Source organism: Lutra lutra, chromosome 11, assembly GCF_902655055.1.
Source record: "Lutra lutra chromosome 11, mLutLut1.2, whole genome shotgun sequence".
In the NCBI taxonomy this organism is placed as follows: Eukaryota; Metazoa; Chordata; class Mammalia; order Carnivora; family Mustelidae; genus Lutra; species Lutra lutra.
Genome location: NC_062288.1, coordinates 40,616,839 through 40,633,413, shown reverse-complemented (window position 1 = coordinate 40,633,413; position 16,575 = coordinate 40,616,839). Strand labels below are relative to the sequence as shown.

Here is a 16,575-nt window from a genome sequence, read left to right as displayed (position 1 = left end):
GGTGGCTTACATGGTTAAGCCTCTGCCTCTGGGTCCTGGGATCAACCCCATGTCAGGCTCCCAGCTCAGCGGGGAGTCTGCTTCTTCCCCTTCCTCTGCCTCTCCTTGTACTCTCTCTCTCTCTCTCAAATGAGTAAATAAAATCTTTAATAATAATAAATATATAATAATATATCAATATTATATAATATAATAAATAAATATAATAAATAAATAATAAAATTTCTTATGTATTTATAAAATACAATGTAAGAATTCTCATATCAGAGTAAAAGCCTTTGCTTAAACTATTGATCTTTACAAAAACTACAATTCACACATTCAAATGATTGGTTAACTTTTTATTTATTTTTTTTTTTTTAAGATTTTTATTTATTTATTTGTCATAGAGAGAGAAGCGAGAGTGAGCACAGGCAGACAGAGTGGCAGGCAGAGGCAGAGGGAGAAGCAGGCTCGCTGCCAAGCAAGGAGCCCGATGTGGGACTCGATCCCAGGACGCTGGGATCATGACCTGAGCCGAAGGCAGCTGCTTAACCAACTGAGCCACCCAGGCGTCCCATGATTGGTTAACTTTTTAATCTAACTATGGACATCAATATGTTTGGTCTTCATCTGAAATATAATCACAAATTTTTTCTTTGGGTGGGGAGATTTACTGAGCCTTTATTATAAGCAAAATACCGTCCTAAGAGCTTTAAAGTACACAAAGATAGGTAAAACATAATTTTTGTCCTCAAGAAACTTAACACCAACAGTACCAAAAGGATGTACACAAATAACTATAATACAATGTTGAAAGCATTAAGTACCAAAACAAAAATACCAAAAAAATACTGTTCAGGAAATTGGAAAATAGAATTTTGCTTTTTACTGGAAGAATTAATTAAGAAAGAGTGGATAGGAAAGTACCACGGCTGTTGTGAAAGTCATTTTAGGATTTGGTCATACAGAAATAGGAAAATATTTAGGCCAAATGAACAGTGAAAGCCAAATAACTTACGACCACATCCAGAGAACAGCACGCAAGTAGAAGCGGAACGTAGGATACACAGCAGACAATACGGAGATGAACGATAAGAAAAATATATTCGAGCCAGATTTTGCAGTTGTAAACTCTAGGTTAAGGAGAGGTCAATGGGAAAACAGTGATGATTTTGACAGAGGCAATAATATGGTCAAAGTTGTGTTTTATAAGCTGACAATTAAGAGACTAACAGCAAGATTATTCATGAAATTACTACAAACATCTAGAGGTAATGAGAATGGAGGCAGTAAGTCAGGGTTCTGGCATGGTAAAAGGAAACAGAATCAATAGGATTTAGCAACTAACTGGATATATAAGATAAGAGAGAAGGAAGAATTAAAAATAATGAAATCACAAAGTTTTCAGCACCCTCAAAGGTCTTCCCTGGAAATCTTGCCTCTTTGCTTTTAATCTCCATCGTACCCCACACTAGAGGTAAAATAGCTAGCATTTCTAGAGTACTACCATAGAAGGCAACTGTTATGAATCTATTATCTTACTGACTCCTTAACCTTAAGGGGTAACTACTGCTGGTATTCCCATTTTACTGATGAAGAAACAGACTTGGAGTGGTTCATCAAATTACCCAAGGTCACAAGGTAAGTGACTGGATGTTAGCCAATGTCAGATAATCATTTAAGTGTTAACTGATGAAAGTTTACAATGCAATCTCCCGTATGGGTAAACCATATTTTTAAAACAAGCTCAAAGATAAAAAGATCTTCAAATCCAACAGAATGGATCCATATCAAGGAACAAGTGACAAGATAGATACACTGAGTAGAAAACTGCCTAATCATGAATTCAATTGGCTAAAAAGTTTTCCTCCCAATGAACTCATAGTACCCATTGTTTGCTCTGACAAAAGACCAACATTTTCAACCACTTTACTTTTTTTTTTTTTTTAAGATTTTATTTATTTATTTGAGAGCAAGAACACGAGCAGGGGCAGAAGGAAAGGGAAAAGCAGACTCCCGGGCTGAGCAGAGAACCCAAGCGGGGTTTAATCCCAGGACCCTGGGATCATGACCCAAGCCAAAGACAGATGCTTAGCTGGCTGAGCCACCCAGGCACCCCTCTACCGCAATTCTTTAAGCTAAATTGATTTCATACTATCTTATACAGACTTGTAGCAAACTTAATAAACTCCTTAAAGATACTGACCATGTATTAATCTCTGAATCCCCTGAAAAACCGTATACACTGAATGAATGAGTGAGCACTGAATGAGGCAATGAATGAAATCAACTCAGGTGGGCTGCTTCTGTTTGGTCCTCCCTGGCACAGTGTGACCAACATCTTTACAAAATTCAAGGCCTACATTTGGAGCAATCTTTTGGATTGTTCTCTTGGATGTGATGAAAACTCTCTCCTGATTGGATGTGATGAAAACTCTCTCCTGATTCTTTGCTTCCTTTCCAGTTTTCGACCTTATTAATGTCCCCTGGATTACCCATCAACACCCTCAATTTGTAAAGACCATGGAAAAACAAATAGCTAGCTCTATTTATGTTGAAAGAGGTGTTTCTCCTAAATCCCAGGACATTTCCAAAGGTTCCCTAATCCACTGACTCCCTCCTCAGTTATCAAAGAAAGGCTTTACTTTCCATGGGATCCAACAGTACCCATGTTCAATTTTGAGAAGATTCTCCTTTGATAGACTATCCACTAGGCTGTGCAGAGGATCTGAAAGATGGGGCCAAGTTCCCAATGCTCTCAGCTTTGATTTGTATATCCTTTCCCAGAGAAATAACGTAACAAATAGTAGTTAGGCTCCTAGACTGTCCTGCAGAAAAAGTCTATTTAACCACAGAACAGTTAGAATATTACACAATAGCTATTACATTTCATGTTTTCATTATAAATATACCGTATTTATGCTATATTATGGACTAAATAGCTGTTTATGGTTAATTCTGGTTAAAAGCATTTCAGTATCCATAAAAGGAGGATGAATTATCATTAGTATCTTCCAAGTATTAAGCAAGGCAGTAAGCTGCTGGGAATCAAACTAAATTAGAAAGCTAACAAACATGTTGTAATTAAAAGCAACATACACTTCTGTAATTAAAAAGATAAAAAAAAAATCATTAGGATTTGGGATCCAGTTTGCTTTTAAGAAAGATAAAACTACTAAATAACTTTTTAAACTTTGGAGAACTTCATACTAACCCTGTTACTATTTAAGAAAATATAGTTTAAAATATACTGTAGTTTAATCTTAATATATGAACACTTGCCACCTCCTTAATTTAGGGTGTAGAGCACATTTTGATAGCATTTAGTTGAAAAGAATAGAACTAAAATGATCTGTTATGTCTCACTCATCAAAAGTGCCAAATCTGAATTTGTTCTTCACATCAAACAGAAATTAAATTTTATTCTTTTTAGACACACGCCATCGACATTTGTAGACACACCCTATTTAAAACAAATTTGATGTATGCAAATGCAGGTTTACACAAAGAAACAAATTATGGGCTGATTATTCACTTCACAAAAGGATTCTCAAAAGAATTCCCTGTAATAGTAAGTTTGCCAGGATGCTTAAAATATAGTTAAATTTCAAAAGCAATCAATTTATAAACAACTTCTCGGAAATATAGCATTAAAGTAGTTAAAAAGTATCAAGCTTCAGAAACTTCTATTATTACAAACTCTGTCCCAAAAGCTTGTCCAATCTAGGTGAAACTAACAAATTAAATAGCCAAAAATGGCATAGGAATGTCTATCTTAAATGGTCCTTAAATATATAGTATATAAATATATACTTTTAAAACTGACCTAATAATAATCATTAAATTACCAATTCTTCTTTAAAATTATATGTACAGATTAGCAAACAATATTCAATATGGCTAACAGTGACCCATGAAACCAAAGAACAAAGAGTCTGTACTGCCTTGTTCAGGCAAGTAAGCCAGAAGTACAAAAGAAGAAAAATCCAGAGATTCCCAAACAACATTGCAGTTTTTGCTTTGTTTTTCCTTTGCAGTGCTCCAAGTGCTCTGAAATGTAGAAGACAGTATCTGGGAAATCCAAACACGATGGCCCAAAAATGGAGCATTTGGAGCCAACTAAGAGAAGAAAGAAAGATCCTAATGCCCCCAAATGGTCATTACTGGCTAATTTTTTCCTGTTTGTTCAGAGTTCTAGCTTACGATCGAATCCAAAAACCCTGGCATATCCACTGATGACCAAACAGATGTGGAATAATCTGACAGCAAAAGAGCAGCCCCTCATCAGATTTAATTACAAAGTTAGAATATGATCATGCGCAGTTTCTAAAAAAATCTTAGAAATATTAAGTGATTTACATGAATGAAGTAGCCAAGGGAGTCAGCACACTCAGACACTTTATCAAAGTTATACATATTTCCAAATATTTTAAAGTAAGAAGTTTTGGGGCGCCTCGGTGGCTCAGTGGGTTAAAGCCCCTGCCTTTGGCTCGGGGTCATGATCCCAGGGTGCTGGGATCGAGCCCCGCATCAAGCTCTCTGCTCAGCAGGGAGCCTGCTTTCTCCTCTCTCTGCCTGCCTCTCTGCCTGCTTGTAATCTCTGTCAAATAAATGAATGGAATCTTTAAAAAAAATAAAAAATAAAATAAAATAAGAAGTTTTTCTCACTGTGTACATCTTGCTCTTGGCCTTGTAAAAGCATCCAAAGATGTTCATGGCCTTTTTTACGAGCTAAAAAAGGTTATTAACTAAGGTGGTTAACTAAGGTTATTGGCCAGAAATCCTGAGTTATCAATTGCACATATCTATTGCTTATAAAATGTAAAAGTAACATGCACAAATCATTGAGGCCCATGCTGGGAAGTGGGAGGCACTAGAACAAGATGCCTCTCGGAGGAGTCACGGTTTAGAACGTGTGCTGTGAAGCTACACCTGCTGATACTACACATCGGTGTCATCATAGCTGATTTTGCATATGTGTACATGTGTGTCTGCCATGCCACCTCCGGCCGTTCTTAGTTTGGAAGGGGTAAGCTTTCTATGAGAAGTGTATGCATTTTTTTATTCAATGGAATAATTTTCAAACAAACTGTAGACCTCTTCACCTTCAGCAAAGAGTCACTGCATCAAAGTCCAGAAACCTTCAGAAACCAATTTAAACATACAATAAGCAACATTTTACAATTTTTATTTGTTTATAATAATGATACCTTTCCAAAGGAAAATAAACCATGTGGGTGTATATATTTAAAATCTGTTCAAATAAAACATAAATATTTTAATGTTTGAGAGCACAAAAGTCAAAATGCAGTTTATTTTGGAAATGCTTCCAAGTTCTAATGATTTAGGAGTTGAGAAGAGCAAAACCTTGTAAATAAGATAAATATGATCCTCCCTTTGGAATTAAGCTAATTAAATCCACATACCATGGGAAGTATCTGAATTCTCTAGGGCCCAGATGAGAAATTTGCTAGCTTAATCTATTAACACATTAATGGCAATAACAATAATGCTTTGACAGAAAGAAAGTGCTTACAATGAAAATAATAAAATAATAAACTATTACAAGGGGGCAAACTTGCTAGTATGTGTTCAGCACTGTCCAAATAAAAAGAACAGGGAAGCAGCAGAACCCACGATGTTCTCTGCTGTAGATATAGTGAGGCCTGATGAAAAATCTCTCATGCCTACCCACTTCCCATTATTTTAATTCCAAGTTTACTCAGCAACCTTCTAAACACTAATTCAGTTTCCAAGAAAGCTTAATAGAGGTCCACAATCCCTTACTTAAAGTTCTGAAGTCAAAAAAGTTTCGACAAACAAAAGCTTTTTCAGAACTTACCTGGCAGCAAATCCTGATCTAAATGGACATAAACCCTTTATTTACTTCACTTAATATTAAAAGTCAAATATTTTAGTGTGGAGTATTAATGTATTTGATTACAGGGTGCCACCCCAGTTATTTCTTAAAATTCAGTCACAGTCCTTATTACCTTTCTAAAAATCTAAAATATTCTGAATTCTGAGACACATCCGAAAAAGAGTTCCCTGGATCTAGATATAAATATTCTGACTCCTGGAAAAGAAGAGCCCCACCCAACCCCACTTCACCAGTCCCCATAACCAACCGACAAAAATGAATACTCTAGTTTATACTTCAATCATCATTCTGGTTTATACTTCAAAATTTATAAATTTAGTTAGTGTGAGTCTGATGCCAACATCTGATCATCTCTGGGTATACTGGTATATAAAGTCTAATTCCAGACCTACAAAGTCAATTACCAGGAATTATAACCACAATGTTAAGTGACACATACCCACCTGGAATCTTTCTTAACCTACTAGCTTCCAAGCCACCAATTCAGCCTATTTACAGGTCTTCCATCTTCTCTGACTAACCTACCAGAAGACTAACCAATAGTTAACCAATCTCCCTCCCAGTCCCACCTGTCAGCCTGACAAGTCTTCTAGAATACTTAGAAAAAGAAAATGTGAACAATTAAACTACTACAGATTTTTTAAAGTTATTAAGTAGCAATTTAATTTTGATCAAATATTCATTTGATATTTAAGTTTGATCTCTAGGAAATTAAGCAAGAGAAGATTCTTCATGTTGTTTTAAAAAAAACTTAAGATGGGGCACCTTGGTGTCTCAGTCAGTTAAGCAGCTGCCTTCAGCTCAGGTCACGATCCCAGGACCCTGAGATCCAGCCCACATTGGGCTCCCTGCTCAGTGGGGAGCCTGCTTCTCCTTTCCCCTCTGCCCCACCCCGCTTGTGTGCATACATGCACTCTCTTTCAAAATCTTTTAAAAATAAACAAATAAACTTAATACTATACCAGAAAATAGTCCTGATGATTCTTTTTAGATATCAGTTTATAGCACTAAAGATTCTAAAATATGTCTTCCAGTGGTTAGGTAAAAGAGAATAACTCTGAGGAACTGAGAGTTTTTGAGGGGAGTGGGGTGGGAGGTTGGGTGAGCCTGGTGGTGGGTATCGTGAAAGGCATGTATTGCATGGAGCACTGAGTGTGGTGCATAAACAATGAATTCTGGAACACTGAAAAGAAATTTAAAAAATAAATAAAATTTTTTTTTTAATTTAAAAATTAAAAAATTAGAAAAAGAATAACTAGGTAAGTTTTATTTTGAGTCTACACATCTTTTTTCCAGCAGTGCTTTATAGTTTTCAGTGTACAGGTTTGTACATCCTTTGTTTACATCATCCCTAAGTATTTAATATTTTTTGATGGTAGGTAGTATTTTTAAGTTTTAAGTTCCAAGTTTGCGTTGCTAGTACATAAAAATAGTTAATTTTTGTATAATGATCATTTATCATACAAACTTGCTAAACTGACTTACTAATTTTAGATTTTTCTTGTAGATTCCATCAGATTTTCTACATAATCCCATTGTGAATAAAATGAGTTTTATTTCTTTCTTTCCAATCTGGATACCTTTCATTTCTTTTGTCTCATTGAAGTGGCCATTTACATTGTTGAATACATGTTTAGATTTTTCTTTTTCATTTCATTTACAAAACTCAGCAAGAATCATAAAATATATAGCGGACATTATTTATTAATCATGAAGTAGTTTAAGTTAACCTACAAAATTTATTTTTTCTAAAGATTTTATTTATTTAGTTGAGACAGAGAGAGAGCACACACATGCACAAGGTTGGGGGGGAAGGGTCAGAGAGAGACAGAGAAACAGGCATCCCACTGAGCAGGGACCCCCGAGTCCAGTTAGATCCCAGACCCTGGAATCATGACCTGAGCCAAAGGCAGAGGCTTAACCGACTGAGCCACTCAGGCGCCCCTAACTTACAAAATTTAAATGGCAAAATTAGGAAATGTATTTATAAGGTGCTGGTATTTGACTCTTAACGTGTTTGCCTCAAGTGCTTTATGACATGAGACTGGTAACAAAAATATTGAGTATATCCAGCTGCATTTTTAAAAATAACATTTATTGGCTTTTCTTATAATTACTAAAGTAGCACTCATCTTTGCAAAGAATCTGGAAAATAGGTGGTTCAAGGAAGAAAATTACAATCATCCTTTACCATATGACCCAAAGATAAACACCATTTACATTTAATTATAACATGAACAGTTTTCCCAGTCATTAATTCTTCTGAAACACTATTTCTAGCTGCATAGTGACCCACCCATCATATGGCTATGCTATCATTTCATTCTTCTGCCATCATTGGATATCTATACTGTTTTTGATTTGTCATTATTACCATATATATACAGCACAATTAATATCCTTGTAAATAAATCATAGAATGGTCTTTTACTGGGGTCCCTTTTGCCCATTCTTTTTAAAAGCTGTGTTTTCCCAATCCAAGCTAACCAACTTTTTATATTAATTAAGCATGTATCACATTAATTCAAAATATATTTCATTTGCTTTTTTAACTTTTTAAAATTCAGGGGTTATTAACTTTATGTTAATTATAACTGTATTACAAAAAACAAAAAAATTTTTAACCATTCTATTACTATAAAAACATATTACCCTAAAACTAACAGAGAAGATGAAAGAGAAAAAAATCTGTGTTACCAATGAAAAGTGTAAAATAGGTTAAGCCATTTGATACAGTTTTAACTCATCTAATATAACCATATCTTAGAGGTAAAAGAACTTATCGGTGCATCCTTATCTTCAAGGATAAAACATTATTTTTCCAACTGAGACCACTGAGACCTAAATAAAGCTTCCAAAATTTTCACAGAAAACACATGTGCCTGACTAACTACAGTTTAACAGTTATATCACAGCAACTTCTATTCTCATTTCATTACCGAAAAGAATTTTGATAACCACACCTTGGGCTAATAAACTTAAATCACTCTTTAAACAATAATTAAACATTTTATTATGCTAGAGGTATACAGGATAAAAACATGATTAAGAAGCTTCTCGGGGCACCTGGGTGGCTCAGTGGGTTAAGCCACTGCCTTCGGCTTAGGTCATGATCTCAAGGTCCTGGGATCAAGCCCCACATGGGGCTCTCTGCTCAGCGGGGAGCCTGCTTCTCCCTCTCTCTCTGCCTGCCTCTCTGCCTACTTGTGATCTCTGTCTGTCAAATGAATAAATAAAATCTTAAAAAAAAAAATTTTTTTTTTAAAAGAAAGAAGAAGAAGCAGCTTCTCTTTCCAAGGGCGTCTGGGTGGCTCAGTTGTTAAGCAGCTGCTTTGGGCTCAGGTCATGATCCCAGAGTCCTGGGAGAGGGCCCCACACTGGGCCCCCTGCTCAGCAGGGAGTCCTACTTCTCCCTCTCCCACTCCCCCTGCCTGTGTTCCCTCTCTGTCTCTCTCTGCCAAATAAAAAAATAAAATATTTTTTTAAAAAAAGAAAAGCAGCTTCTCTTTCCCTTAGGAAAAATACAAAAAATGGAGAAGCAAATACACAAATTATAGCAAGCAAACAAGAAAAATTCAAAAGAAAAATATTGACAGCATTTTATACTGCAAAAGTTTAATAGTTTTTTTGGAAACATTAATTTCATGAAATAAGAACACAAGACTTTGGTCCTGTCTAGCTGTGTGATACCAAACAAGTTATTTTACTTCTATAAGCCTCAGTTACTTTCTCTTTAAAATGGTAGAACTGGGGTTTCAGTTTAAGAGGACATACTGGAGAAATAGCAGCATATTTGTTATTTCCTCTCCTCCCAAAACCCCTTTGAACTGATAGTAAAGGATTTTCAAAAGGAGTAATCCATAATGACTGAGAACAAAAATGGAGGCATTAGCCACCAACAGATTTCAGTGAATTTCTCAAGACAGGAAGCAGGTAGAGGAGTGAACTCATGAAAGAGTGCAGATTTAGGATCTACAGCTTAGAACAGAAAAGAGAGAACAGAGCTGAAGAAAAAGCCAAACTGCCAGAACCAACTGAACACAGATACCATGTAGGTAAGGAAATCAGGAGTGAGAAGCAAATCTAAGGCAGATAATGAAAACTCTGTAAGCCTAAAAGTAACTTTCCAATCAACAAGGCCTATATGTAGGCAGAGTTCTCTTTCTTATTGCTTTCTTGTAAATAAGGACAAAAAACCAAAATTCAAAAGATATTTGAAACATAAAAGACATCAAAATAAAAAGAAAAATGTCACCTTAAAAAGAGGTAAGGAATAGAAAATACTGCTCTTTATTATAAACCCTCCCACACTAATTTTTTAATCACATAACATTACTTTGATTTTTTTAAATTTAAGTACATTAACTGAAAAAAATGAGTTTACTACAGCAATCTGAAGCTCCCTTTAAATTTGAATACTCTTTATGTAAAATTTCAGACATTTGTTCTTATTAAGCAACTGTAAAATATATTTTAAAAAAACAGGTAAAACCAGTAAAACTATGTGCATACAATCCTTTATCTTCTCAAATTCTATGCAAAAACTTATTTCAGATCTTTAAGACTATGTGTTATGTGTACACATGAACAGATCTATTTTATTTTATTTTTTTTAGGGCTCCTGGCTGGCTCAGTCAGTAGAGCATGCAAGTCTTGATCTCAGGATTTTGAGTTCAAGCCCTACAGTGGGTGTAGAGATCTATTTTAGAACCATAACCACTAGTATATTATTATTATATTATCACCAGTATTTTAAATCTGTAAGTTCAAATAAATTTTAAATCATTTAAATAAAACAGACCTCTATGTTTTGGTAACAACATCAATATAGACAATATTGATCAAATTAGAATTTTTAAAATACCTTTATAACAAAAGTACTATTAGAACACATCTCATGACACCAATAAAAGTTAAATATTCCTAAATAAAAACAGTATCTTAAAAGTATCACTGAAAAGCCAAATGCTAAGAAATGGGAAAAAAATGTTTTATGTTCCAATGATTGAGTTTCATATCCCCTCCTTTATCCCTTTTTCAACCACTAGATAAGGACCAGAATATGGTTGAAAAATTTTTAAGAGGTAAAGCTTAATGTTGAAAACATACATCACTCTTCAGTAAACCATCACATCCAACAAACTATCACAAAAACACTACACTGAGTAACATGCTGAATAAACGTACAACTGAGAGGTTCACTCATACTTGGTAGATGCATCCCGGACATATATGATCTGTCTACTGAACAGAGAGGTAATTCATTCCTTTTCTTTTGCAAGCTAAAATACAAACTACAAATCAGAATGTTCAAAAGCAACAAAATGAGGTCCCCAAATCAGGCAAGAAAGGCATACAATTTTAAGAACTGCAGAATACCCATCCAAGCCTAATTATCCTAAGTTAAGGAAACTTTAAATATAGGCAACAGGCAACTTAATCATACATGTTTTATCTGATGATCTACTTCAAAGTCCTAAATAAGACAAAGATATCCCATGTGAGTTACAAATGGATGGTTATAGGAAATATGAAGCACTTCCTCTTCTCCAACAAATACAACAAAACAAAACATCAAATGTTACATATGATATCTAGACCACCATACAAATCTAAAGAACTAAACACAAGAAGGACACAAGTATGCTCCTTTGCAGAAGTAGCCAGAAACAACCAGATACAGAAGAAAAGAACAGAACAGTGCCAGCACCATACTACTACCTTCATTCTCTTAACTCCTGAATGTTAGTGGTCTACCTTTGAATACCTTCCCCCACAGTTTACCCAACCTGGGCACTTTCAGCCACAACTTTGAACCAGCAACTAACTAGAGATAAGGAATTTCAGTTCTCTACCTCCAGCTACAATCTCTCTTCTGAGTATGAGACTAATATATACCTTAGAACATCTCCACTTGACTGTCCCACCAGAATGCTTACCACAAAATGTACTATACCATACTCATTCTTCACCAGGCTCCTTCTAAATACATAGTCTGGTTACTGGTATCATGATCTTAAACCTGAGAGTTTTCCATTCTCTTTCCTTCCCTTTCACTAATCCTATGTGGGTCCTCAAGTTAAGTCCCATTTTTGCCTTATGAAAGATAACACACACAGCCATACCCTACATTCTCAACAAATATAAAGACAGATAGATACCATCTCTAATACAACTCTCCTAACAGTTCTTCCTACCTTCAATCTGACTCATTCTTCAATCATTCCTTTATATTGCTGCTAAAGTGATCTTTCTAGAATATAATTTGAATCATTTCACCACTGCTTAAAATCTTTCAGTAATTCCAAATAAAAATCTAAAGTCCTTAGCAGAATATCCTGTCTCCGGCCACCTCTCTAGCTTTATTTCTTCCTAATTGCTCACTTTAGACACTAAATTTTAAACACATTACTGAAGATCCTGGAAAAAGTCATACTATTTCTTACTTCAGTACCTCGCCATATGTTACTTCCTCTGCCTAGAAAGTCTTTTTCATGACATGGTAATTTTGACTTACTCAAGACTTAGCTCAGACATTGTATGTGGCCCTCAACTTCCTCCATTCTCTACCTGCTCCCATCACATTTAACAGACACACATTCATACTGTATTATAATTGTATAATACACACAACTAAACCTTGGACATGTCAAAGTAAAATACAACTGTTGTTCATTTTTGTGCCCCACAATGCCTAGCACTTTGCCCCGCAATAATAAGCGATCAATATCTACTTCTAGAATGTATAAGCCATTTGGCTTTTTCCAGAAACAAGTTCTACTGTAAACATCTATAAACTATAGACACAGAGCAAAACAGTTCCTTGAGCAAAGCAAAAGAAACCAAGCAAGAAAGCAGGAGACATAACCAAATAGGGCAGAAAAGGAAAAATTAAACGTAGGGCTCCCGAGAGCTCACTCTTTTTTACCCTTCATCTCACATTCTATCACAAACATGTTTTATTTGCCAGTTAATCTTCAGCACTTATTCTAATTTCCCAGAAAATAAGTGGTAAGAAGTTCTCTCCACAACTGGACAGACACCAGAGAAAAAAATGGAAAGTATTACCTAAATCAGCTTCTCTTCAAAACTGAGCAGCCAGAACTTTAAAAATGCAATAATAAAAAAATAATAATAAAAAAAAATGCAATAATAAATAAGACCCCTCCCTGATCCACCCAGACCCAATTCCACTTCTAACAGTTGCCTCCTAAAAGACTTAAGATTACAATAAATATTTTACCAACCAGATATCAAACATTCTCCTTCAAATATTTCCAACAGCTCTTCTGAACCTCCATTTTTTTTCTCTTGTGGTAAAATACTATATAAATTCACTATTCACTCTGTAAATAAGCATATACATTTTTATCCTTAAGATAAAATGAAATACTTTCTCCTACGTTCCCCTAAGTGGTCCTGGAATAGAAACTTCCCCAGCTGAATTCCCTCTATCATTTGCCATGGTTTTCCGTGATTACAGATGAAAGGAACAGAGAAACTTCCTCCTAATGCTGGGGCCTCTAAGATACCTGAGCTTTCCCTTCTCTTTTCTCCAATGGGACCCATACCTAAGTTTGCCCCGTAAAGTACAAAAAATTCAGAATCCATTCAAGTTCGTAAGTAATTTTAGAAGTGAGAGAGTATCAAAACCCAAAGAACACAAAGCACAGGAAGTCCACAACTGTGTTACTCTCAATTAGCTTGACAGAAACATAGGCATCAAGCTAGTAATACTCATGTGTGCCAAATATGTAATCATCATTAACCAAAACAGAAATCCAGGTCATAACTAGTCACAACAGGTATAACATAATCATAAATTAGATGTTTTGAAGAGCTCATAGGAGGGAAAAGCCCAGAAGACTGAAGGATATCACTTTCCAATATCACTGCCCTAGCCAATATTTTCTCCCCTCCAAGTCATTAGAATCTTCTTTATCCTTCATCCTTGAAAAAAAGAGAAACTAGCTCTCTTGGCAGAGCCCACATCACCCCTTCCAACTCCCAGGCTTAGACTGAACTGCCTTACAACTGTGAGAATTACTACTCTATCCAAACAGTTAGATTACTAGGTTTAAACTGAACTTTACCCAGCTGTTAACTCATTAACTACAGAGCCCTACCCCCATGGAATACACTTTTCTTCATTCCAAAAAATAAGTGGAAATGTCAGATCAATAATGGAGAAGAAGGGACATGGCTTACCTACTGAAACTTCCCAATAAATAAGTTCAAAAGGAATGAGAGAAATAGAAAATCAGCAAGATTTTTAGCATCAATGATGCTAAACTAGTTGGCAAAATCAGAGAAACAGAATATTTGTACAGTTTCAGAGTTTCTCCCCAAAATGCATATTAATTTCAAAAAGGAAAATAGTCACTTAACAGTGGAGAAACTTAACCAAGTGATCACAGTTGACATCACAAGTAGTAAGTTGTACTGATAACATGTGCCCTCTGATATAGTATGTTGAGAAAAACTCCTCACCTTTGTTATCCCTCCCACTAATGCACAACATCAAAATCTAATCATGAGAACAACAACAACAACAAAAACCAGACAAATCCAAATTGAGAGATAGTCAAAAAGTGTCAAACACATGAAAGATAAGAAAAGACTGAAGAACTGTCAGACTAGAGAAAACTAAGGAGACAGGATAACTAAATGCAGTGTGGGATCCTGGATTGGATCCTGCAACAGAGTAAGAACATTACTGGATATACTGGCAAAATGTGAATAAAGCCTGTAGTTACCCAATGCTAATTTCTTTATGTCAATTTCTTATTTTTGATGCACCATGGTTTTGATGCACCATGCAACCTGCACCATGGTTACATACATGTTTATATACATGGAAGGTGGATGTAGGATGTATGGAGGAAAACTCAGTACTGTCTCTGTAATTCTTCTGTAAGTATAAAATTATTAAAAAAAAAAAAAAGCTGAATTCCTGATACCAAACCTCCCCTCAGTCAATCAACACATTCACCCATACTCTCTCATCCAGCCTATTATCAATTTATTCTGAGTTTCTACTCTTTTCCGTTCACCCTAACCAAAAACTTTATAATAAAAAAAAAAAAAAAAAGACAGTCTAGCCACCAACTTTGGGGGCTTTCCAATAATCGCTTACCTGCTGTTTTACCGACACTGCTTCCTGCTTTCAAATACCTGAGATGTCGCTCTAATTTCCAATTCCATTCATTTCTTGGTATTTGCAAATCATATCTAAGAGCAATGCTGCTAGGCCCATAACCCCACGAAATACTCTTTTAACCTCACTCAAAAAGGGGGTGGGGAGTAGTCAAAGAGTTAATCGCTAATGCAGGTGTCTAAGATTTAGGGCAAGGAGGGCAATGCAACAAAGTAACGCAATGTGAGACTCCGGAGAAATCAAACTTTCGCCTGACTTAACTCTGAGCATTTTTCTCCTCCACCGCTTATGGTCATATCCGATACCTGTCTCAGTCAACTGAGAACATTAAGACCTAAGAAAGAGCACGGAAATTTAAAAAAAAAATAGTAATTACGGAAACAATCCTGTAAATCTGAAAACTAGATAATGAGAAAACCATTCCCTTATTAACAGGAGCTTGCTATGTGCAAGGCATTGGAGGGGCAAAAGCTACTTGACGTGATTTATTCAGTTTCGTAAGCTGCCATTCTCATCCCTCTGGTGCCTGGCACGCGCAGGAGCTTAAAAGGAGGAACTGTATTGGGGACGCCGAGGTAACGGGATCAGCTGCAGCCAGGAACCCATGGAGAAAGACGGGCTCGGGATGTAACTTTGGGAAGTACTGTTTGAACAGCTTTGCGCTGTTTAATTCAAACGGAACAGGCTGCCGCTGCTAGATCCTGCGCGGCGCCCGGGGAAACCAGCAGGGACGGGCTGTCTCTCACAGGAACAAACAGGGGCACCTTTTAGGGTCTGGGACGAAGAAAAGTTGGCATTCACTTGCCTCCCATTCCTGCAAGAAACGCTGGGCCTCGTCAGAACCAACGGTCTTATGTCTCCTAAATTCGTCCTTCACATATTGGTCGCCAAGGGCTTTGAGGTCTGGGGGCAGAGCCCGGTGCAACAGCAAGATGCGCCGGTACAAGGCCCGGACCCGCGAGACGTGCCCTGCCGGCATAGCCCCGCGCGTGGACCGCACACCGCGCCTGCGCAAAGGAACGAAGCGCGCTTACCGCACTTTTAAGCCGGGTATTAGCGGAAGAGGGCGCGCGACCTTCATCCGGTTTGGTCCGCTCTAAAATCAGAACCTTCCGGAAACCAAGCTGCTTCGGCTGACGTGGAAGTGGGCGGGTTCTTGCCTGGAGGGGGCGTGGCCTCTGTGGATTTGTACCTGCAGTCTGGCCGGATTGCTAAAGCCCAACTTGTCCCAACGAGAGAGGCAGCCGGCCAGAGGACTGGCGTGGGCCTTTTGTCACCCCCTCAGTCACGCCTCATCCTCTTTTCCATTCATCTCACCCTTCTCTGCTGATAAAGGCCTGAGAAAGCCTTCATCAAATCCTCTTCTTGGAAAAGGAAGTCTTCCATGGTTAACTAGACCCACTTCAGTTATCTTACAAATTCCTGTGTTGTCCGAGAGGAATCAGAGTGGGATTAGGATTAATCTCTCCATTCAGGAGCCCATCAACCCACGTACTTTGCACAGTGCTGTGCTCCTAAATGGTACCCAGAAGGTGCAGCCTCTTTCATTTAACTC

At 36.8% G+C, this 16,575-nt stretch overlaps 1 protein-coding gene across 1 annotated transcript in view; it reads right to left on the bottom strand.

Moving 5' to 3' along the window:
* SDHAF3 (succinate dehydrogenase complex assembly factor 3) overlaps positions 1 to 16,076 on the bottom strand; it is a 63,016-nt gene extending 46,940 nt beyond the window's left edge. The window contains exon 1 of the mRNA XM_047695793.1: positions 15,826 to 16,076. Coding sequence (XP_047551749.1) covers positions 15,826 to 15,999 — 174 coding nt within the window. The 5' untranslated portion in view covers positions 16,000 to 16,076. The remainder of the gene's footprint in view (positions 1 to 15,825) is intronic.
* Positions 16,077 to 16,575: the final 499 nt, after the last annotated feature.